This window comes from Panthera pardus, unplaced genomic scaffold (assembly GCF_024362965.1).
Source record: "Panthera pardus isolate Hobbes unplaced genomic scaffold, ASM2436296v1 HiC_scaffold_16, whole genome shotgun sequence".
NCBI lineage: Eukaryota > Metazoa > Chordata > Mammalia > Carnivora > Felidae > Panthera > Panthera pardus.
The window spans coordinates 113,695,706-113,719,561 of record NW_026526721.1 but is presented as its reverse complement, the minus strand read 5'-3'; the positions used below and the strand labels follow the sequence as shown (position 1 = coordinate 113,719,561).

The 23,856-nt window shown below is 41.8% G+C and overlaps 1 protein-coding gene across 1 annotated transcript in view; it reads right to left on the bottom strand.

The window, feature by feature from the left end:
• Nucleotides 1-23,856, bottom strand: part of WWTR1 (WW domain containing transcription regulator 1) — a 135,018-nt gene that overhangs the window by 44,292 nt on the left and 66,870 nt on the right. Inside the window, exon 3 of the mRNA XM_019439353.2 lies at nucleotides 10,700-10,836. Coding sequence (XP_019294898.2) covers nucleotides 10,700-10,836 — 137 coding nt within the window. The remainder of the gene's footprint in view (nucleotides 1-10,699; nucleotides 10,837-23,856) is intronic.

Genomic DNA, 23,856 nt, shown 5'->3' with positions numbered 1-23,856 from the left:
CTCTGTCTCTCTCTGTCTCAAAAATAAATAAACATTTAAAAAAAAAATTAAAAAAAAAAAGAAAAATATTAATTGAAATGGAAAGATGTTCATGATATGTTCAATGAAAACTGGGCTACAAAAAAAAGAATATAAAAGACTTTCCAACCTTTTTTGTTCACACTTATATTGAAAAAAAAAAAAGAGAATACTACATGAGAAAACATTGTGTGATTTTGAATGGTCAGATTACAATGTTTTTTTATTCTTTCAGTTTTTGCTGATCAGCTGTTCTACAATGACCAAAGAGTAATTATATAATATGGGGGAAAGAACACTGTTGAATCTTGTTGCCTCAAATATGTTTAGGATCTCATCTTTTCCTGATTTTTTTTTTTTAAACCAGGGAAAGGGGGGTGATCTTCCTCTCTTCAACACTTAATGAGAAAAGACCATGAAGGACTTTTGTTTTCTTGGCTTCTTACAGTATTTTGCTGACTTCATCACAGAGAATTATTCGGAGTCAAGCATGGTGGAACAGCTGTCCCTGACCACCAGCAACTGCAAAACACCCAAGGAATAAATTTAGACTTCCAGAAAGGAAGAAGAAATCAATCTTCCAGTTGATGTGGGGTGGGGGAGGTGATGATCACACACAGGCAGGGACATCACCAGGCACCCCAAAGAGGAGATCAAAGAATGCCCAAATGTCACTCAGCACTTATTAATTTGGAACAAGTGGCCAAAGGACAAACCATCCTGGAATCCCTTCGCCTTAAACTTTGGGTGAAATTCCCCACAACAAGGAAGTTCCTGAGGGCAAAAGACTGGAAGCCAGCCAGCAGATACTACAAAAACTGTCAAAATTATTTTTTAAACTCTCAACAAAGACCCACAGCTTGGTGAAAAAATTAGACTTCATTAAAAATAAGTAAATAATGGAGGTAGTACACACAAAGAAGAGACTTCAAAAAAGTTTTCCCTGGCCTTTACCCCCTTCCTAAGAGGTTCTACGTTCCTTTGGGGTAGGAAGTGCCTGCCTCTCTGGAATTTTTCAGGAGTTTAGCCCTACAGAGGTCTGATTTTCTGGTCAACTCTCAGCAAGCAAAGTTTGAGGGGAGCTTACACACTTACTGAGTGAATTTAGACAATACAGTTCAATAAACTGGATCCCAAAGTACAATGTATTCCCTTGTTTTTAAAGTTTACTTGGTGTGATTGGGGTCAAAACTCTCTGGAAAGTGGCTTCAGCATTCCCGTATCCAATGCTCATGTATATACTAACACCAACAAGTGCCAAAATGACAGATGCCAATGCCATAATAAATGTCTATTTTGGACAAAGAACCCAGTCAAAAAGTTGGTGAGCATATTCAGCATTTGTTTCAGATAACTCAAGGTAAAGAATGGATCATTGGAGTGGGTTTCTGCCATTTATTATTATGGCATTCTCCGATCACTATGCTAAAACACACAATTCTCTTGTAGCTCCCCATACCCATACCTGGTTGATGACCAGGGTCATTTGGGCACCTGAAAACAGCACCCATTCCCAGACCCCAATCTACATCATCTGAAACAGGATTTCCCAGAGGTGGCGGGGGGGGGGGGGGGGGGGGGGGCAGCCATTATTCCAGCAGCAGCCCATGACTGCTTTTTAAGGAGCAATCAGACGACTGGATTCTGAAGACTCCTGTTTAACAATTGCCCCCAAGGGATCTTCCTAGTGCTAGATCTGGATCCCCACTGGGAGAAACACTGATCTTAGAGACTAGGGAATTACTCGTTTGCTAATGACTGACTCCGTCAATTGTAGAACCTTAAGGATTCATGGTTTTGTCTGGATTGCACATGGGTCCTAGAGCCTTCTTCCCAAAACCCCATCCTCCTCTCCCTCTATAAAAAAAGCTCAAGACATCAAATGGTTCTCTTTTTTTTTGTTTCCTTTAGGCTATTATAAAGGTAATAGAAACACCTTACAGAGAAAATAAAGGGAATCACCCCCAATCAAAAAGGCTTACTATAATCACTACTAACATTCAAAAATACATAATTGATTTACCTAATACATTAACTCTACAAAGTGGTGCACCTGTGATGCATAATGCACTTGGCTAGGGGCTAGAAATACACAGATGGAGAGCAAAGTCTGTGGGAAAGGAGAAACTAAACAGTCTTTTTTTAAAAAAACAAAATTATAGTTCACAATAAACAATTTTTTCTGCTTTATAAAATTAGAGTAAGATAATAAAGTTCTCCATGTGCCACAGAATCCTTATAACTATTATTTTACTGGTTACAAATACATTTATTTTTGTATTGCAGGCAATTACTTGGGGGTGGCGCTATTATAAATAACCCTTCTTTGTGTACACAATTTTCCAAAGTGTTCATCTAAGCATACTACATAGGAATTTTATCTTAGAGAATATTTTCTTAGGGAAAGTGTAGCATCAAACATTTTTCATGGCTCTTGACACTTCTTATCAAAGAGGAGATTTTCTATCTAAATTTCTAAATTTCACATAATAAAATCTACAAGTGTTTATCACCTAATATTTATTTATCCATGAACAATACGGGTTTGAACTGCATAGGCCCACTTACGTGCTGATTTTTTATAATAAGGTACTACAAATGTATTTTCTCTTGTGATTTTCCTAACATTTCCTTTTCTCTAGCTTACTTTATTGTAAGAATACAGTATATAATACATATAACATACAAAATATGTGTTAGTTGACTATTTACATTAGCAGTTAAGGCTTTGGGTCAATAGTAAGCTATTAGTAGTTAAGTTTCGGGGGAACCAAAGTTACATGTGGAATTTGGGTCTCCCACCCCACGTTGTTCAAGGGTCAACTGTACTGATCTAAAAAAGAGATTCATCCATATTAAGATAAATGGAATATACATATGGAAACACATTTACATAAGGAAACACATTTCCTTATACACTATTACATCTCACTTTATTGCATAAGAGGAACGGAATTAGTCAATTTAATAATGTTTTTAAGGGTGCCTGGGTGGCTCAGCTGGTTAAGCATCCAACTTCGGCTCAGGTCATGATCTCGCAGTTTGTGACTTCGAGCCCGCATTGGGCTCTTGCTGACAGCTCAGAGCCTGGAGCCTGCTTTGGATTCTGTGTCTCCCTCTCTCTCCCTGCCCCTCCCCCACTCACTCTCTGTCTCCCTCTCTCTGTCTCAAAAATAAAAACAATTTTTAAAAATTAAAAAAAAAATAGTAATGTTTTAGCCCTCATTTCACATATCTTTAAAAAGCCTAAAAGAAAAAAAAAAAAAAACTGTAATGAATCTCTTTTTGGAAACTCCAAAGAAGAGAAGTCTTCAATAAGGCTGATTAGATAGAGTGAATTTTGACAATTGATGGCTTCCTCCAAATCTAAGACAAAAATAATGATTTCTACGGTATTTAGATATTTAGAAAACTGCTCCTTCTTTTTTCTAATCAAGAAAAAAAGCCTTTTTAACCAGAACCCCTTCCCTTTTTCCCCGTGCCCACCAATCTTCCTTCCCCGCCATACATGCCCACTTTCTATCACCACATTCCTACCAATGCCTTATCACTCTACCCCCTCCCATAAAGTGTGAAGGTTTTTCAGTTTGTCTTTGGGTTTGTGTGTATGTGCTTGTGCACACTGGGCTAATTTATGCTGCAGAGACCACAAAGTTCAAAAAGTAGAGGGAATATCAGAGCTGGAAAAATCACAGTAGCCAGATGTGTCTGCCACGAACTTACCACATAAATTAGACTAGAAAAAAAGAAAAAAAAAATTGGAAAAAGAACAAAAAAAAAAAGATAGCCTACATATAAATCTCACTTTGAGCAAACCTTAGGATACCTTTCTATGTGGTTTAAACAACACTAGACTTCAGTGTCCCTTAGCTATTTTATTTGCTGATAAAATGTTTTTAAGTGCTTTTATACACTTCCTAGAGGGAAGAATAAGCCAATTTACCAAACTGAGCACAGACAAGATTTTCCATCTTGTCTTGAAAAGCATGCCCTGCAAAAAAGAAAAACACACACATGTGTTTATAATTTGAAGTACAAATCAAGACAGACCGGGAGGACTTAGACTCTGGCCTGGTGAACAGCACATCTTCAAAGAGAGAGTGAGTGAGTGAGTGAGAGAGTGAGTGAGTGTGTGAGTGTGAGTGTGAGTGAGTGAGTGAGTGTGTGTGTGTGTGATTTTAAAAATTCCTATAGCATTAAAAATACCCTCTGGCTGCACTTTACCAAAAGTTTCTGAACCGGCTAGGGCTGGCAGTCTGGTGAAGTTGTTATACAGTCTTTATTTTTCCTGTTCTGTCTGGGAGGATACTGGCACCCCAGGTCGGGGCCTCACTCCAACAAAGAGGTCTGTTAATGTGTGACAGGAGCCCAGCGCACCATGGTTTATGATCACTAGGATTATCACCAAAAGGGCAAAATTCACTTTCTCTTGGCAGTAATATTTTAAAATACGGGGATATTTTAAGTTGCCTCATGATTCAACTATTTGTGTGCTGAGAAACGGGAAAACCTTGATGCTGGCACACTTGTCGAGGGGGAAATGTCCTTCGCACGGAACTTGAGTGTGCCTGCTCTTCACAAACTCCCTGTTAACAATATGATGGAGAAAGAGACAGGTCACGAGCACATACGCCTCCTCATGTTCCCCCAACTGCTGTCTGGGGTCAACAAAATTATATTTGCAACATGTGAGCAAAAGTGCCCAAACGATCCAAGTTGTGGGAATCGTGGTTGGGTTTTCCTGAGGGAGGAACAGGATGGCTTTGTAACAATGCACACCACAGCCTCTTCCTCAGAGTGCACACGGGCCAGAAAAGTGAGGGAAAATCAGGCTACCGGCTACCAATAACAGTTACAACAACATACTTCTTTGGGGCCTTTCTGTACGTTGAGTACTGAGGTACTCAAGACGACTTGGATGAGGTAGGGATCACAGTAGCTAGGGATGTCTGCTCTCATTATCACCACTTCACAGATAAGGAAAACTCAGACTCAGAGAGGCTGATAAACGAAACTAGTAAATGTCTAACCCAAGAGAGACTCAGTTGGGACTCCACGTTCCTCCCATCAACCACTATACAGAAAGGTCTCCTGCCTCCACTCTTCCCCTATCACCGCCCTAACACCCTAACCAGATTTCCTTAGCAGGCCCCATTTTCCCCAAGCCCATTGTCCTCTATGTTAGAATAGAAAGGGAGAGTCCTTTTTTTCCTGTTTCATTTTTCCCCCACTTCCAAAAAATTTAGTAGGTTTTAATAGTGATTAATGAGAAGAACAACCTATTTAAAAGATGCAAGGTCCTGCCTGGTTTGTGTTATGAAAAAAATATATAATCAACTTTCATATGTATAATCATTTTCTGCCTTCACTATTACATAAAAGCTGTGATTCTAAGCAAGTTGTGGGCCCCCAAACGATATGGCTTCCACCCAGAGGTAATCTCTCCTCTTTACTCTTTGAAGTTCTCCAAGGTCTTCCTTTCTTCTTCCATTCAGTAGGTATCTCTGGGGACTGAGATGCAAAGGTCACCAAGGTGCTCAGACAGAATCATATAGGACAAAACCTGACAGGAAACCTGATTTGGCAGATGCAAAAACAAAAATCTGAGTTAAAAACTAGACCAAGCCAGAGATGGTTATTTGAAATAAAATGCAAAGAAAGAAAAAGAAAAAGAAAAAGAAAAAGAAAAAGAAAAAGAAAGAGAAAGAAAAATTTTGTCTTTTTTTTTTCATTTCTCTCCTGCAGAGTCAATTTCATTTTACTTAGGCATTTGAAAAGTCAGTGAGTTTAGATACGTAACAAATCTGCCAGCCTACATAGATGCTTTCTCACTGGATACTGATGCAGCCTGACAAAAGTTTGCTCCATTTTTACAAAGTCACTCAATGCCTTTAAGTGACAGGTTTCTTCTCTACCAATTAAAATATGATTGGACTTGCAAATTACATTTCAGGAATAGATGTACTAAAAAAATAAGATATCCATGGATAAGCTTGGGGGGGGGGGTGCTAAAATATTTCCACCAGAGGGTGCTATCCTCACTGAAAGTAATGAACAGTGTTCCTAATTTAAAGCACTTTATACTCTAACTCGCCCAAAATAAATCTTTTGTTTCTCGTGAGCTTTTATGATGAACAATGAAATTATCTTCAACTCTAATATCATAAAATTGAATAAAGTAGAAAATAAAAGTTTTCCTTCCACAAAGAATAATGTTAGTAATAAGAATAAAATAATTATAGCTTGTTATGTCCCAGGCACCACATCTAAGCACTTTACACATATAAACTCATATAATCTCTTCATACTGTGATAATAATCCTCATTTTACATATAAGGAAACTAAGGCAAAATTAAGTAATTTCATAGGGTCATGAAGCTAGTAATGGGCAGAGCCATGTATCAAATTCTAACAGTCTGATTCCCAAATCCATATACCTAAACTACAGTAAAACAGAATCCCAATAAAAGGAGATTTATTGGGGCGCCTGGGTGGCTCGGTCGGTTAAGCGTCCGACTTCGGCTCAGGTCATGATCTCACGGTCCGTGAGTTCGAGCCCCGCGTCGGGCTCTGTGCTGACGGCTCAGAGCCTGGAGCCTGTTTCAGAGTCTGTGTCTCCCTCTCTCTGACCCTCCCCTGTTCATGCTCGGTCGCTCTCTGTCTCAAAAATAAATAAATGTTAAAAAAAAAAATTAAAAAAAAAAAAAGATTTATTTCTGAATGTATTAAGCAATACCAAAGATTATATCACAGTTCCAGAAATGCGTAAAATTATCTTATAAAAGGTACTAATTTTATCATCTCATAATAATATTAACTATATTTTGACATTTTCATACATACATAAATACCTCCCTATAAAGGAGACACACCAATTAAGTTCACTTAGCTGTTAGTTACATTATATTGACAAGACCAAATTTCTAGATTCAAAAAGTAGAAGGATTTGCTCTTTATATTTTTTATTTTTTTATTTATTTATTTTTTTTTTTTAATTTTTTTTTTTTTTTCAACGTTTTTTATTTATTTTTGGGACAGAGAGAGACAGAGCATGAACGGGGGAGGGGCAGAGAGAGAGGGAGACACAGAATCAGAAACAGGCTCCAGGCTCCGAGCCATCAGCCCAGAGCCTGACGCGGGGCTCGAACTCACAGACCGCGAGATCGTGACCTGGCTGAAGTCGGACGCTTAACCGACTGCGCCACCCAGGCGCCCCTCTTTATATTTTTTAAACACTGATAATGAAGAGTATGAACTACGGATAGAGCTATAGCTTGAAATAACATTTTCTGAGTAAATCACTTATTATTAAGACCACATTATGACTCTGTAAATTATCCCCAGTCTTTGGTGCTCACTTGGCATTCCCTGTTATATTTCTTTTTTTTTTTTTTACATTTATTTATTTTTGAGAGACAGAGAGAGACAGAGAGTGAGCAAGGGAGGGGCAGAGAGAGAGAGAGAGACACAGAATCCAAGCAGGCTCCAGGCTCCGAACTGTCAGCACAGAGCCCGACAAGGGGCTTGAACCCACGAACTGTGAGATCATGACCTGAGCCGAAGTTGGACGTTCAACCGGCTGAACCACCCAGGCGCCCCCCTGTTATATTTCTATCCTTAGGACGTGTCTGTGATTCGGTGTGGGCTAGCAACACACTGTGTAATGGACAAATATTTAAATATTATTAGGAAAAAAACCCAGAATGTGTGTCTTGAGAAATTTACTGCTTCGATTTATTAGAAATCTGGAAACTAAGGTATTTTAACTCAGGAATAGGTAAACATGTTTCCCACATTCAGATTACAATTTGTTTAGATATACTTTACTAACCAATTGTGCTTCTGTGAGGAAAGGGGTGGCTCAGGTGCACAGGTTGACCCACATGTGCCTTCATTGTTAAACAGTTTCAAGCATTCAAGTTCCTTTTAATTAGTCCACTTTCTACGTGTTGCACAATTTTTTAAAATGAAGACAAGTACCACATAAACAGGGATATTCATTCCAGTATTGTGCAACACACAATAGTGACAACCTAAATATCCATCAGATGGGGGTGCCAGATGTATGAATATGTGGGACTACTAGGAAATCTTTTAAAAGAAGGCAACTCTGTATGTACAGATATGGAAGCAGAAAAGGCAAGGTGAAGAACAGTAGGTATAATACACTAGCATTCGTGTGAAGAAACACATACCCATGACTGGAAGCACTGGAAGACTCCAGGACTAAGGAATGGGGATTCAGGGGGCATCGGAGTGACTCAGTCAGTTAAACATCTGGCTCTGGATTTCGGCTCAGGTCATGATCTCATGGTTCATGAGTTCAAGCCCCACATCGGGCTTTGTGGTGACAGTGCAGGGTCTGCTTTGGATTCTCTCTCTCCCACCGTCTCTCTGCCCCTCCCCTGCTCACGCACGTGCACTCTCTCTCAAAATAAATAAACTTAAAAAAAAAGGAATGGGGACCTGAGAAAAGTTTACTTTGCGAACAGTGCTTTGAAAAAGTGTTTGAATTTTTGTAACCAAGTCCATGAAAGATTTTTTCCAATTATAATACATTACAAAATTAAAGTTAATACTTTAATAATCAGTCTTTAGAATTTTTCATGAAAGCTAGATGGCTAAAAGAAAGACTGAAACTAGTCTAATGCTACCTAATTTGTGGTTTCTTTACTATACTTGCAACTGCTTTCTATTTGAGCTCTTATATATTGGGGACAAATGACTCATGGGAAGTTTTGGTTTACCACTGTTGGTAGAAGCATTTGTACCATTTTCCTTGATCTGCCCTTTAGATACGGGACACAACAGAAGTTATTCCAAGTCATTTGCTTTTTGGATATATTTTACATCTGCAAGCTTTAAATGGTAGATCCAGACTTCCTGGCAGAACAGACAATATATTTACTTGAAGCTAACTCGGGTTTACTTGAGTTCATACTCACTTTGGCTAAGTCACAGTATGAAGGAAGGTGTCTGGGAATAATGCTCCCTTTTTTATCCTGTTCATTCCTAAAAAATCCAACAAGAGCCTCTTTTCACGCTAAAATTAACTATTCTGTGTACAAAGCAGTATCTGGATACCTGATCTTAAATGGAAAAGTTATCTGAAAATGGCATCATCTTTTATAAGACTTTAAAAGTATCCTCTTATTTTTAGCCTTTGGAAGCAGGGAAAATGCCTACCACAGAAGCTAATTAGTTATGTTGCTGCTGTGTATTCATTCACATCTGATTATCTCTAGTGGGAAGAATTCTAGTTCTAAGGTAAAGGCAATTAGCAGAAAATAATCTTTTCTCAATTCTAAAATCATACTTAAGCATTTTTTTTAAAAGAGAGAGAGACAGAGCTCTCACACAAGCAGGGAAGGGACAGAGAGGGAGAGAAAGAGAGACTTTTTTTTAATGTTTATTTATTTATTTTGAGAGAGAGAGGGAACCTTTTTTTTTTTTTAATTTTTTTTAAAGTTTATTTTTGAGAGAGAGAGAGAGAGAGAGAGAGAGCAGGGGCAGGGAAAAGAGAGAGGGAGACACAGAATCTGAAGCAGGCTCCAGGCTCCAAGCTGTCAGCACAGAGCCTGACATGGGGCTCAAACCCACAAACCGCGAGATCATGACCTGAGCCAAAGTCGGACGTTCAACTGACCTGAGCCACCCAGGTGCCCGGAGAGAGAAGCTTTTTTAATGCATTATTATTTTGTTTAATATTTATTTTATTTTTGAGAGGGAGGGGAGGAGCAGGGAAGGGGGACAGAGGATCCAAAGCAGGCTCTGTGCTAGCAGCAGAGAGCCCAATGCAGGGCTCAAACCCACAAACTGTGAGATCATGACTTCGACTGAAGTCAGATGCTTAACTGAGCCACCCAGGTGCCAAGAGAGACAGACAGAGAGAGAGAAAGAGAGAAAGGGAATGAATCTTAAGCAGGCTCCACGCTCAGCACAGGGCCCAATGCACAACCCTGGGATCAAGACTTGAGCTGAAATCAAAGAGTCAGACACTCAAGTGAGCCACCCAGGCGCCACTACAATTAAGCATTCTAAATGAAGTCAAGGGTGAGCTGCATTGTCCTGGGGCAGGTGTCTTGAGAAGCCACCTGCAAATCACATAAAGGCTAAATGGACTCTAAAGTCAGAGCAGCCTCAGTTGAAACTCCAGACCCTGCCATCCATGAGCTGTATGACCTTGGGAAAGTTTCCTTATCCATAAAATGGGAATGTCACCACTCTTTGTAGGGTTGTTGTGAGTTTAATGTGATAAGGCATGAAAGCACCAAGCCTGATGTCAATCACACGTTATGCAAAATAATTATAATAAAAGAAGGAAGGAAAGGGATTGGAGGCCAGAATTGTACCTTTGGCAGTCTTCAGGGACCAAATTCACAGAATGGGGGTATGTACCCGACTTGAATGAATGAGAGGAGGCCTAAGTAATTTTTCAAAAAACTCCAGTAAAGACAATTGAAAGAGATGCCGTAACCTTAGCATAAACCTAGGTAGCAAGAGTGCAAGATGGTAGAAAAGGGGCCAGGAAGGAAGGCAAAGGTGGTGGCAGTGTAATGCACCCAAAGAGCTATCTGGGGTGCATGAGGAGGCACTGAGACAACCAGAGCTGCTTCTGAGCTCCAGAGCCCCTTGGTTAAACACTTGTTCATTCACCTCCGGTGAAAGATTTAGGCTTACCGAGATTTGGCTGAGACACGGCCATGGACCTCTGGGGTGCTGGGGTGGGAGTGGCAGCAGGGTGGAGGTTCATCGGATTCAGGGACTGATTCATCGCCTTCCTAGGGTCTTGCCACGTGGTGATTTTTTCTATGTGACTAAAAGAAGGAAAACAATGATCTTTTTAATTGTCAGCACGATCATCATTATCCCCATCACCAACAACAGCACAAGAGTTAAATGACGCCGGCTCTTCTTCCCTTAGGATCTGCTTACAGATGGCTGACACATTGTATTTGTTTTCATCCAAGGTCACGCGTGCCCACATACCCCTCCATCCAAGGGCCCCATTGGGGATCTTGCAGGGAACTCTCTGAATACGAGCCCATGACTTAGCTGTCCTAGCTGCCCCTACATGCAAAAACCCTCGTAAAGGCTTTCTGCCTCACCAGTGTATCCTGTCCCAGCCAAGGATCCTTCGGTCCTCAGCTCCTCAGGTGCTTCCCCGCCATTCAATCACGGGGATGCCATGGTGCGAACTCCTCTCCCAAAGCAAGACCAGGCCCTCCCGCCCCCGCCAAGCCTCCCACGCTCCCGGGCTCAAGTAATTGACATAGTGAGGACACCTCTGTCAGTACCAGCCAAAGACAGAACTCTTGAAACCAACCTCATAAATCTGACACTACTGAGCTCTTATTAAGAGCAAGGAAGGCACTGTGAGGTCCAAGCAGGTGATACATAAAACCCCCAAGAAACTTATGTTCTACTAAGCAAGGTTAACAACTGTTTAGCTGGAGGACAGGGTAGCAGGAATTAAGTGTAGGAAGACCAGCAAGTGCCAGATTATGGAGAAGCCCAAATGTCAAAGCATGAAGGTTTCTGAGGGAAAAGACATGATTAGACTTTTGGTCATACACAACTTCCAGTATTTATATTGTGACTTAATCTCAGAGAAACTGGTACAACATAAGCTGCTGCCTAGAGTTTCCATATGTTCTTAGAAAGAGGGACAAGACCTCCAGCTTTGTCTGCCTCCTCCCAAACCACAACGTAAGTCATTCTTGGTAACTTACATGCCCTACCGCACACCATCACCATCATCTCTTTTTTTTCCCCTGAAGTTTATTTATTTTGAGAGAGAGAGAGAGAGAGAGAGAGGGCATGCGCACATAAGCGGGGGAGGAGAGGAGGGAGAGAGAGAATCCCAAGCAGGCTCCACATTGTCAGTGCAGAGCCTGATGCGGGAGTCAAACTCACGGAATCGTAAGAATATAACCTAAGCCAAAATCAAGAGTCAGATGCTGAACCAACTAAGCCCCTGGTGCCCCCAAAAACTTTTTTGAGATTTCATTATATTTTTCTTTTAAAGATGAGCATATTCATCTCGCACTGTAACTTTGTTTTACGAATTGTATCAGAGTGCTTTTTATATATTGATGAAAGACCACAAAAGCTGACCGCAAAAACCAAACGTCAGCCTTTTGTTCTATGCCTTGCAACTAGGTTTACCTCTCCTAAATTATTTGTCTAGGCCAACCCCCACACACTAGGGACCTTCCCAGATCCACCTGAAAAGAAGCATGATTGTCCTTTCATTAAACACACCTTAATTTTGAATGACAATGGCCTCCTTTGAATCTTTAGCAACGCAAACCACTATTACTATCATTCAATTTAATCCCAAATCACTGTAATTCCTGGCCCTGGAGTTTTATTTGTCTCTTCTCTGGCGTGTTTCCTCACATCTGAATGCTGCTAAATGAATGCTGCTAAAATTCCTCTTCAGACTTCTTTATCCTAGACAGCAAGTTATTGCCATGGGGAACTCATCCACTGCCTGAGTGAAAGCTTGGATGTTTTCCCAAGAAGGCCTTTAAATGAGTGTGATTTAAAAAAATATAAAAGTCAGGCTTGATATAAAGGAAGCAAAATTAAGTTTGTTGAGTTTCCATACTGTAAAAGCCATCGACAGTTTTCAAAAATATAATAAAAAATGTGGGGCGCCTGGGTGGCTCAGTCGGTTGAGCGTCCGACTTCAGCCCAGGTCATGATCTCGCGGTCCGTGAGTTCGAGCCCCGCGACAGGCTCTGTGCTGACAGCTCGGAGCCCGGAGTCTGTTTCAGATTCTGTGTCTCCCTCTCTCCGACCCTCCCCTGTTCATGCTCTGTCTCTGTCTCAAAAATAAATAAACATTTAAATAAAAATTTTTTAAATGAACCAGGAGGAATAAAAATTTTAAAACCAAGACTGTCTTGTTAAGAAGAACACAAGTGGGGGGGGGGTGGGGCAGGACCTAAATAAAGAAATGAGAATCACTTACTCCAGCGCAAAAAGACGATAAAGGAAAGAAACAATGGTCTCATTTATACCTTCAGTTTAAGAATTGTAATTCTGTGAAAGCTTTCATAAAATCCTTTTGTCAACTTTTGGTCAAGTGGAAACTCATAACCAGCCTCAGGGGATTTGTCATAGTCGTTTCAGAGTGAGGAACCAATTGATGAGGATGTCAGAGTTGAGTAAACTCCCTTTAGCCAAGTAATTAGAGCGAAGAAACCCTTTGACTAACCATCCCTTCAGGACCCACACTATTAAAACATGTTTTCCAAGGTAGGTATGCCCTGCATACTTTCCACAATGGCACCAGAAGGAAAGGAATTCTTCTCTCTCTTATGAGCCCTTCTCAGACCCCCCTGAGACCATGGGTCCTGGTGCTGTGCCAGAAGCAGCATGAGCACGGCCACGGTGAGACAGAGTGACGCAGTGGAAGACACTTAAGGACACTGCTGGGGATAGTGGTAGGAATGACACAGGAGCTGGAACGATGCATTCCCAAAGGCTGGTCCCCACTCTTCTTTCCCATCCTGAACCAGTGGACTGTGGCCCCCAAAACTGGGGAGAGCAGAAAGGCCCACAGCTAAGTGGTAAAAACGAGCCCAGCTTGTCGAAGGACTGCCACCACAACAGGCTGGCCTCCACCGCCTGGGACAGAGTGCTGGGGCTTTCTGGGAGGGCACTCTGGCCCCATCCCAGAGAGGTCTGACGCCAACGAGGCACAACTCAAACGTGGCTTCAAGTCCGAGAACTCCCCCAGGGCCGTGGGAGCCTCCTCAGCCCACCCTTCCAACCCCATACCCAGCCAACGCTTTTAAAGGAGTTTTGTTCCCAGCAGATTTGTTAATTAAAAGTGTCACTCACAGTATTCCCCAAAGACTAGAGTACAAGAGGGAGTCTTTCTTAAGTGAGCAGTTCTCATTGCTCAGAAACCACTCTGAGAAGAAAGCCACTCGAATTCCCAGCCTCTGCAGACCCACCAGTCGACCCGACGTCAGCTTTGCTTTAAGGCTCGGCTTCTATGAAGTCCAGGGTGGCTCCCAGTCTGAATGCCAAAAGCAAGAGCATTGCTCACAAGAACTTAATGCATTGCTGATGATTTGATTTGAAAGCTAAATTCTGCTATTGTTCAAAACGTTTAGCTCCTGTCACCCTGTTCCCGAACGCAGGCTAAGCCACTGGCTCTTTCACACTGCTGTCTCATCTCCGCTCCCTCTGAGTTACTGACTCATTTCCTTTCTCGAATTTCTCAGTGTAACCTTACTGTCTGCCAGGACCCACAGTTTAGGATTAATCCCGACTTCCCTGCTACTCCCACCTCTTTCCTGATTTCATTCCTCCCTTGCTGCCCAGTCCTATTCAACCAAATGTCTCTGCTGTTTTTAAAAGCCCAATTTCTCCTGAAAATTTACATATATATTCAATCTGCTTATATATGTGTGTCCAATGAATACATATTCTGTACAGTTCTCATATTTTAAAAAATGGAACAAAAAAGGAAAAAAGGTATCAAACTATTTACGGGTATATATACAAGTTATAGGCCCATGGGTGCTTTTTTTCCTTACCAAACTCTCCTGTACTTTCCAGGTTTTTAACAGTGGCCATGCATTGTTTTCGTAAGCAGTAAAAACAAAAATAACCATGAAGGCACAACATGACAAAAAGGAAAATGACGCATGGGCATGCAGGTCACAGGGTACTAAAATGTTATTAAAGATAAACTGTAGATTTGGCTCATAATTGTTGGGTGGCCAAAGGAAGAATGAGGGAAATGGAATTAATCACCTGGCCCCATGTTGTTTACCAAGAAAAAAAATGCCAGTTCCTAAGGATAAGGAAAACTTTTCCCGACACCATAAGGTCTTTTTCCTGGGCAAAAAAACAAAAACAAAAACAAAAAAAAACCTCCTGTAATTCACAAAAGACCCTGGCCCCGGGGGCGGGGCTATAACAAAGATAAGAGGAGTGGCCTTCACTTCCCAGTCTTTCACAGTCTCGGGAAGAACAAACCAACTTCTCACCTCCAACCACATCAGGAGTCTCTCCTTAGAGAAGCATCCAGGTCCAAAAAGAGCTTCGGTGTTGGGGACTGCAGCTTGTGTTCAGGGGCAAGAAGGTCAGCGCTTCTCTGAGAAGACGTTTGGCTGGAAACAGTTTATGGAAAGCTATGTTTTGTGAAATAATTTTTCCTTCTTGAATTAATATGTTGCTCAACAGAGATGCAAGTTCAGAAAGCCATTTTATTTATTACGGAAATTCTGTGTTTGAGGTTGAAATGTCACTGAAATGAGCAGAAGAGGCAGCTTCACTTCCCAATGTCCCATCACTCACCGCCTGGTCCCTCCCATCGGCCTGCAGGGGATCTTTAACTTAGCTCCTATTTCCTCCTTCCAGGCTCCTGCATGACCTTTCACCTTGATGAGCACAAGGGCCTCCAGGCTTCCCTTCCTCCCCTCCGTCTTTCTGGTTTTCCTCTGCCCTTCATCCCTTCCCCCACCCTCTCAATCAGATAATCCACTCTCCATCCCACCTCTAGACTCCTATCCCCAGGACAGCTGGGATCCAAGTCACTTCTTGGTCTCACTGCCTGTGAAATAAAAGTACTACTCGTGTAGGCATCTTCCAGAAAGAAGACCTACTGGTGCGACACTGTTCTGGAAAGATCAAAGTCTTGGCATCACACATATCTGAGTTTGTTGGGGTTTTTTTTTGATATTTATTTTGGGGGGAGGCTTGGGGCGGAGGGGGGTGGAGGGGAGGAGGGACAGAGGATCCGAAGGCGGTCTGCCCTGATAGAAGAGAGCCAGATGCGGGACTCGGGACTCGAATCCATAAACCGCAAGATCATGACCTAGGCGAAGTCGGATGCTCAACCGAATGAACCCCCCAGGCGCCCTTCACATATTTGAGTTTTAAGGCTACTCTGATCTGTGTGACCTAGTTGGACAAGCCACTTCACTCATCCTGGTCTCAGCACCCAGATCCAGGAGACGGGAGTAAAAGAAGTTAACAAACACACCAGTTCCTTGTTGCAGGGTGAAATAGGTCTGTTCAGGAAAACTGATGACAGCCAAAGTCACCTGCAGATTTCACGGCCAGTTCACTGGGCTTTCCAAGCTCACCTCCTTAGCAGTGAATGCATGGAAGGTAGTAGCTCTGGCCTCAAGCCCAAAACTCACAACATAGGTTCAAGTTTACTCAACAAGCTTAGATTGTACACCTATTGTGCACTATGCACTAGGAAGGTATAAAAATAAAAGGCATTTTGTAAATATAAAACCCTGACTAGCAGCAGAACCATTAAAGGCAATGATAAAATCTTATCTGTAAAAATAGAACCCACCAGCTTCTTACAGCCCAGGACAAGGCCGGGTGCTTTTAGATGAATTTATCCTCCAGTCCATGACCTATTACATTAACTTTATGGAAGGAAGCCACACAACAAAGACTTTCTGAAATAGAGAAGGTCTATGTAATACATTTTGTATTGCTGGAAGCATACAAAGATATAAAAATAGAAAGGATCCTGAGTGCTTGATTTTGAAAGAATTTAGAGTCCTTCGCAACATAAGCCGCTTGCCTATTTCTATGGGCAAAGTTTTCATCTTTAAATCTAAGTGCTTTGCCTTTTTACTCCCCCTCCTCTCCACCGTCAAGGCTTTAATATGTTAGAGTTTCACATTAGTGTCACACATTACTCAGGGCTCCCTGCAATCAACAGACCTGTTAGGACAGGACTTAGAAGTAGCCTCCAACCTGCCTCTTCTTTTCCGCCACAAACTAGCTAGGCAGTTAAAGAAAACCACACCAATGAAATGCGAATTTAAAGGCAGCCTGGGGTCATAAAACCAAGGCTGACTGGTTCAAAACTCAGTTCACACTCAGTGCCACTTGGATCCAGTCCCCTGACAATCCCAGGCTCTCTTCAACTTCTCTCTTGACTCTCTCTTCTTGGGGGGGTGCCAATATTTCTTTTCCAATGGAACATAAGCTCTTTTGATGACAGAAATGACCCTATGGGGCATAGCAAAGTACTCTCTCTGCACATAGTAAGCATCTGCAAAACAATTCCCTTGCAACCCCCATAATATTCACAAGCCCAATTTAGGGCATAAGTAAATTGTCTTATATTTTTAAATCAGACATTATATACATTTTTTTAATTTAAGAGACCAGTTTACCTACCATCCTGTTAACATTATAGCAAATGTACATACACTGAAGATTAAGTGCTTAAAAAGTGCTAAATGAACTTTGCAACTTGCTTGTTGTGAACCAGTTCAATTAAACCCACCCTTGTTAAAAATGGAAATTGAAACAGATTTGCGTGAGGTTGATAATTTCCCAGACAGAGCTTGCCAAGTAAGTTTGACCCATTGTCAGCAGACAACAAATGCTATGCCAATGCTTAATCCTGTACCAGATGGCAAGACTTGTCCGAGACTCACATTAAAGTTCTGAAACGTTCCCCAGTTAGAATTAAAATACAAATATGCAAAAGCGGTTTACTTTTTTTGTTGTATTTCAGGGATAAATGCTGCCTGCGTTTCAATTACATTAAACATGCTGGCAGTGTGTTCTTATTTAAATTTCCAGACCTAGGAAATGACACATCATATCTTACTCATATCTTGCATTTCTTTGAGTGGCGCCTTTTGTTTTGTTTTGTTTTTTGCCAGTGGTACTTAGTTCTTCCAACTGACATCAGAGGTGGGTCTTAACCACAAGAACAAAGACAGCTGGCATACACACACCCTAATTCTCCCAAGCCCAGACGTACACTCTCCCCAGTACTTCCTCTGCTGTCCCCTAAAACCAGAACATAGAGGAAACTGATCACAGTATGAACCCCAAAGCTGGGGGGAGCCTCATAGCAGGGGTAGCCCCACAGCAAGGGGAGCTCCCATAGTTGTGCTCACAGCCCACGTCTAAATCGGCAACCCAACCTGATTAATAGCCATTCAGTAAACTGTTCCCATCTGCTTAACCCTATCAGTCCAGCTGGATAATGGACAGTAGGCTTTTGAACTACAATACATGGACAATCAGAAATAAAGTGTTGGCTCTTTACCTGGTTGAATAGATGTTTTACTTTATTTCCAAAGCCATCAACCTCCTTCCCACATTTTCATCCTTCCTATTGTCACCCTAACCGATGATTCTTTGTCCCAAAGCAGCTTTCACAACACTATACTTGGCTACAATTCTTTTTCTGTTCTGCCCGAATCCTAAGCGGTACCCTCTCGCTAGTCTGATGCATTACATTAGAATAAAAGATACAAAGAGGTGAAAGTCAGGCTGCAAAGGTACATGGCTGACACATCCATTAGCAAAGCATTCGCACCATTCACAGATTAAATCCCAAAGCCATGAAAACTGCCTCATGTCATACAATAAAAGTGACTGTTCACATAATAGAAGTGTGCTTAATGAGAAAGCTCATCCTTCTTTGAAACCACAAGGAATTTATACTTGAAAGGTTCTGGTCAGATTTTCACTTAGGCAGCTCATCAAACATAGCTGTATAGTCTATGACATAGGAATGATAATTCATACATGAATGGGGGATTTTTTAGGATCCTCTAATAAAAGATGATACAAGACCAGCAGCATTATTTTGGTGCCTGTTTCCGGTCTCTACCATTCACTTGCCAAACATTTCAGAGTCCCCTGGAATTCTGAATGAATGGCAGCGATTGTATTTTTAACTACCAGGCTCTAATCCTCGACTTCCATCACAGCCATGCCAAGAAGCCTCCCCTTGTTTAAATTAGCAGCAGTAGTAGCCGCAGCAGCGTGGAAGGTCTCCTGGCACTTCCGCCACAGCCAGCTGTGGTGATCTATCTACTCAAATCCTTTTCCCCGAGCACCACAGACTTTTCCGCAGACTCATTCCCGAACCTGCTCCGTCAGGGCAGAGGCTGAGTCAAGGCCAGCTGCTGCCAGCCCGAGGCACAGTGTGAGCCCACTCGAGGCTGTAATACCCGTGGTTCCTACAGGGCTCTACTTACCCAGTGTGTTGTTGCTGGGGTGGGAAAGGAGGGGACACTGTGAATGTGGAGAAAACCACTTCGGGAAGCCGGTGACTCACCAACACAACCCCAAGGTGTCATTCACTGACCACCTCACTTCAGACGGTGAGCCCTTGTGTTAGAGGCACCCGACATCGCCACTGAGGTCCCCAACATCACCCAACATGGGCAGACCTAACTACCCCCACCCCCTGCAAACTGAGCCAAACTCTTGCTTAGCCTTATTTTCCCTATTCCCTAAAAAAGCAGAAAGAACAGAAGGACTGGGTTTTTGTTTGTTTGTTTGCTGTAGGCCAAGAGCGCTACTAAAGAACTTTTGGCTGTAATGCAATTTTATTATTAACACTTAGCATTTTTTCCCCTTCTCACGCAGGATCAATAGTGCTATTAAGAGATTTATAAATCACATTAAATTTCTTCCGTTGAAACCAAACAACAACGTAAGAGTTTATTTCACTGTTTTATTATTTCCAGATATCAAGTATAAAATATGTACTTGTACATATTTTCCCACTTTCTCCTTCACAAACAAAAACACGGGATGGGAATGAGGAGAAGTGGAGAAAAGATGAGGTTCTTTATGAACGGTGAATTCTAGAATTATCAACAGGCCGTGAGGAATGCATTCACCCATTTATCCGTTTGACAATCATTTACAAAGGGGCCGTATCTTCCATGAGGACTCAGTCCCAAAATCAGTTTTGGGAAATGTGGGGTGTAGTGAAAATTACAACTGCAAATGTTTTCAGGGCCTATAATGTACAGTCTACTAGGCGTTCTGTACGTTAGACTGTCGATCAGTAAGCCCAAGGCAGCCAGTCCCTTCTAGTGTTAAGACAGATTAGTTACTGTTTCAACCGCCAAGCTCCAGATGAAGTGATGCTGTCCCCAAATACTTATGCTGGGATGTGCTAGGTGTGTAGTGTTGAATTCATGCCACCTGAACAGGCATACAGTCCTAAGTACCTGTGTTGTCTTTTGCTCCAAGAAGGACGTATCAGAAGATGACCCAGAGTGAGCCTTCGGAGCTGGCAATCAAAATGGCGGGGAGGTAGCGGCAAAGAAATAATGAATGGCGTGGAGGCTAACAGAGCACAAGTCTTATTTTTGTTGTAATTCTAAATTGTCCAGAGCCCGACACTCTAGCTTGGTAGCTATGTGTTAGGTCTGCTCCCCCTTATCAACTGTGTCTGACATCTGGGAAGCAGCTTTTACCCTCACGATCATTTTTTAAAAGAAGTTTGTTTTTAAGCCACGGAACTACTTTAAATTCTAAAATACTTTTGAAAATTGTTTTTCCAGGCTCTCCGTGCCCAACACGTTTCAACGTGTTGTTTTTCCAGTTGTTCTTCCGGTGTGTCTTCTTCATTGACACACAGCTTACCCGCTCTGAACCCTCTCCGAACATAAACCAGCCCAACTAAACTCAGGATATGCCCTCCTTTCTCTGCCTTCCAATGGGGCCAACTGAATTAAATGTCACTTGCCCCAAAGAAGAGGCCAAAGCCTCCCTAAAAACCAAAAATTCTTCTGGATTCTTCTGGCTTCACTTCCATTCATGTGAAGAGATTCCATTCCTTTTCATTGGCTTTGTTTTCCCCAATTATGAGAAGAGGACCAGCCACACGTCCTCTGGTCACCGGAGCCACTTTCTGCACATGGTTGAAAGACATGACCCAGCTGGCACTAGCAATGAGACTGACAAGAACCCCAACGCTCGTCTGGAGAATGACTGCAGGTGTTTTTCAGAGCCAGCGTCCCATTTTGCAAGAAATGATCTGGACGATCGGAGACAAAAACGGAGGCATTAGGGAGCCTGGGTGGCTCCGTCGGTTGAGCGTCCGACTTCAGCTCAGGTCATGATCTCATGGTTTGTGAGTTCGAGCCCTGTGCCGGGCTCTGTGGTGACAGCTCGGAGCCTGGAGCCTGCTTCAGATTCTGTGTCTCCCTCTCTCTCTACCCCTCCCCCACTCATGCTCTCTCTCTCTGTAAAAAATAAATAAACGTTAAAAAAAAAACTAAAAAAAAAAACTGAGGCATTAACAGGGATTGAGTGAAACACTGGAGGCGGGGAGGGGAGAGGACTACTGGGGACCTAGATAATCACCAGGCAACACTGCTTATGTTTCGTGTTTTAAACCCAGCCCACATACCTTTTTACATGTATTTTTTGGCATCTTTGGTTGAAAATATCACCCAAGTGAGCAAGGGTGTTCCCCCGGTATGTTTTTGAACTTGGCCTCTGCTATGAACCAGTTAAGAGAACACTGTAACTTCACCTAGCGTGTCCAGGCCTCAGTGTCCTCCACTGTAAAATGGGCATAAAAACATCCTTTTCATGAAGTTGTTTTGAGTATGTCACCAAATAACAAAAGCAAAGCACCTGCACAGTGCCAGACATACATGTGACATTGTGAATATTAATTCCTCCTTTATCCCTGTGTAAATCTATCCCAATGGTTTAAAGGGATCTGAGGAATTCAAATTCAAACCCAGGAAACACACGATGGTACAATGAACCCAAGGAAATGACGGCAGTAATGGTGGGTATCAATCCACTGCAAAAACTGCAGATATACTTGATTTCCCACAGATCGGCTTAGTAACAACTAATTTAGAGAAGAAACATTCTCAAACCACAAATGAACTAGGTGACCACCAGCCCCTCAGGTGGTTCCTGCACCTCCTTTTGTTTTGCCTTGGGTTTTTTTTGTTTGTCTGTCTGTTTTGCATGTAATAATATCAACTCTCAGATCCAGGGTAAGAAAAGGCCGAAGCTGCTTTGTGTTCTTTTCAGGGAGGAGCTTCTGGTGGTGAGGAACATCCCCTGTCAGCATGAGACCTTCTGCCCTCGGGGAAAGTAGAAAGGGATTTTAGTTGGAAGATAAGATTGAACACTAGAAAAAGAGTATCTAATGGCTTTCCATTTTTCCTAACAGATTTCTGTTAGGAATGCTCAGGAAATTTTAGAATAATTTAGTTTTGCAATCATTTACAAGGTGACAATTGTTCACCCCCACAGTGCAGCCTAAAATGTAGGTACAGACCAGTTACAGAAATGCAGGAAGACCTGAAGCTTCTGAAAGTCCACAAATAGAAAAACAAATTTAGGCTAAAAAGTACTAAAGTTTTATACAAAAAAACATATTTGTACAAACTCCAAATAGAGTTAACTTGGTGCCTACAGATGAAGGTTTAATAATAAAAAAAAATACACTATTGCTTTAATCTTTACTTAACAAAGGACAGAAATATGTATCTGTTCCCATTTTTTATGATTTATTTCCCCATCCAAACCCCATTCTTTGCTAAAGTAGCCAGCATTAATTCTCACATAAAATAAATATCTATTTATGTGTGTGCAGTCTTTAATTTGGATATGATCTTAAACTTACAGGAAACATGCAAGAATGTGTAAGGTATTTCCACCTACTGATTCACCAACTGTCATTTTTTTTTGAAAGTTCTGACTGGAAAGTAGCACTAGAATAATCATCTGTTTTTATACGATCCCATAGTGACAGTAATACTTTGGCAGATCATTTTTCAAACTCTGAAGTGAATTTTATTCTGTAACGTAGGCAAGATAAATAAAGACTGAAAAAGGCTAAGATAGCCAATCTGAATAACCAAGTCAAGAAACAAAGTAACACCAGACTTATAATAACATCTGAACAAAAGCATTACAAATTTGGCAATAATGGTGACCCTTAATATCCTTTCATTGGAGGGGAAAATAGACCCCATGTGAGAGGAGAAAACCACAGGCAGAGGATTCCTTTATTTTCAGAGCTGCTGATGGCCACACCACAGTATAGTATAGTAGAGTTAGAGATCAAACATTTATGTTTAAACACTGACTTGGGAAGAGCAGCTAGCTTTTCCACTGTGCTTTTTACTTAAATTGGCCAGGAGAGTTTTCAAACCAGGAGAGAGCAAGTTTATTAAGTCAACCGACAAGTAAGTTTTCTTAGAAGTTGAGAAAATACATGTGAAAAACATTTAAATTCTCAGGCAAATGTCCTTCCAATACTTGGAATAGATGTTCTACTTATACAGATAGACGTTTTGAGGAAAAAATCGTAAATATATCAAAAATCCGCATATCACCCTCTGCAGAATGTGTGATTTAAACAAAAGAAAAAATACAGCTTCAGGAAAATATCTTTTTTTTTTTTTAGCGTTAATTTTTGAGAGAGAGACAGAGACAGAGAGAGAGTGAGTGGGGGAGGGGCAGAGAGAGAGGGCACGCAGAATCTGAAGCAGGCTCCAGGCTGTCAGCACAGAGCCCCATGCGGGGCTCGAACTCATGGACTGCGAGATCGTGACCTGAGCCAAAGCTGGCTCCTCAATTGATGGAGCCACCCAGGTGCCCCAGGAAAATATCTTTTCAAATACCCATAAAATGTTCACAAAAGAACCACAACCTCACTAAAGGTCACCCATGCACATCACTGGACTTAAACTGGTACCATCTTTCTGGAAGGCAGTTTGTCAGCACTTAACAAAATCCTGGAAAGAGCTTTGATCCAGCAACTCCACTTCCACAAGGCACACGCCAAGGAAATAATTTGATAGTTGTGGCAGAGATGGCTGGCTGCTTCTGAATATCTGCTTCCCCCTTCTTCTTGGTGCTAGGTATGGCCATGAGACTAAGTTCTAGACAATAAACAGAAGTACTATGTGGGATTCTGGGGAAGTTTTTTAAATGGAAGAGATACAGACTTTTCTGTTTTACACCTCGTTCTTTGCTTCAGCCTGGAATGTGAACATGATGGCTAGAGCTGTAGCAGCCCTCTTGAATCATGTGAA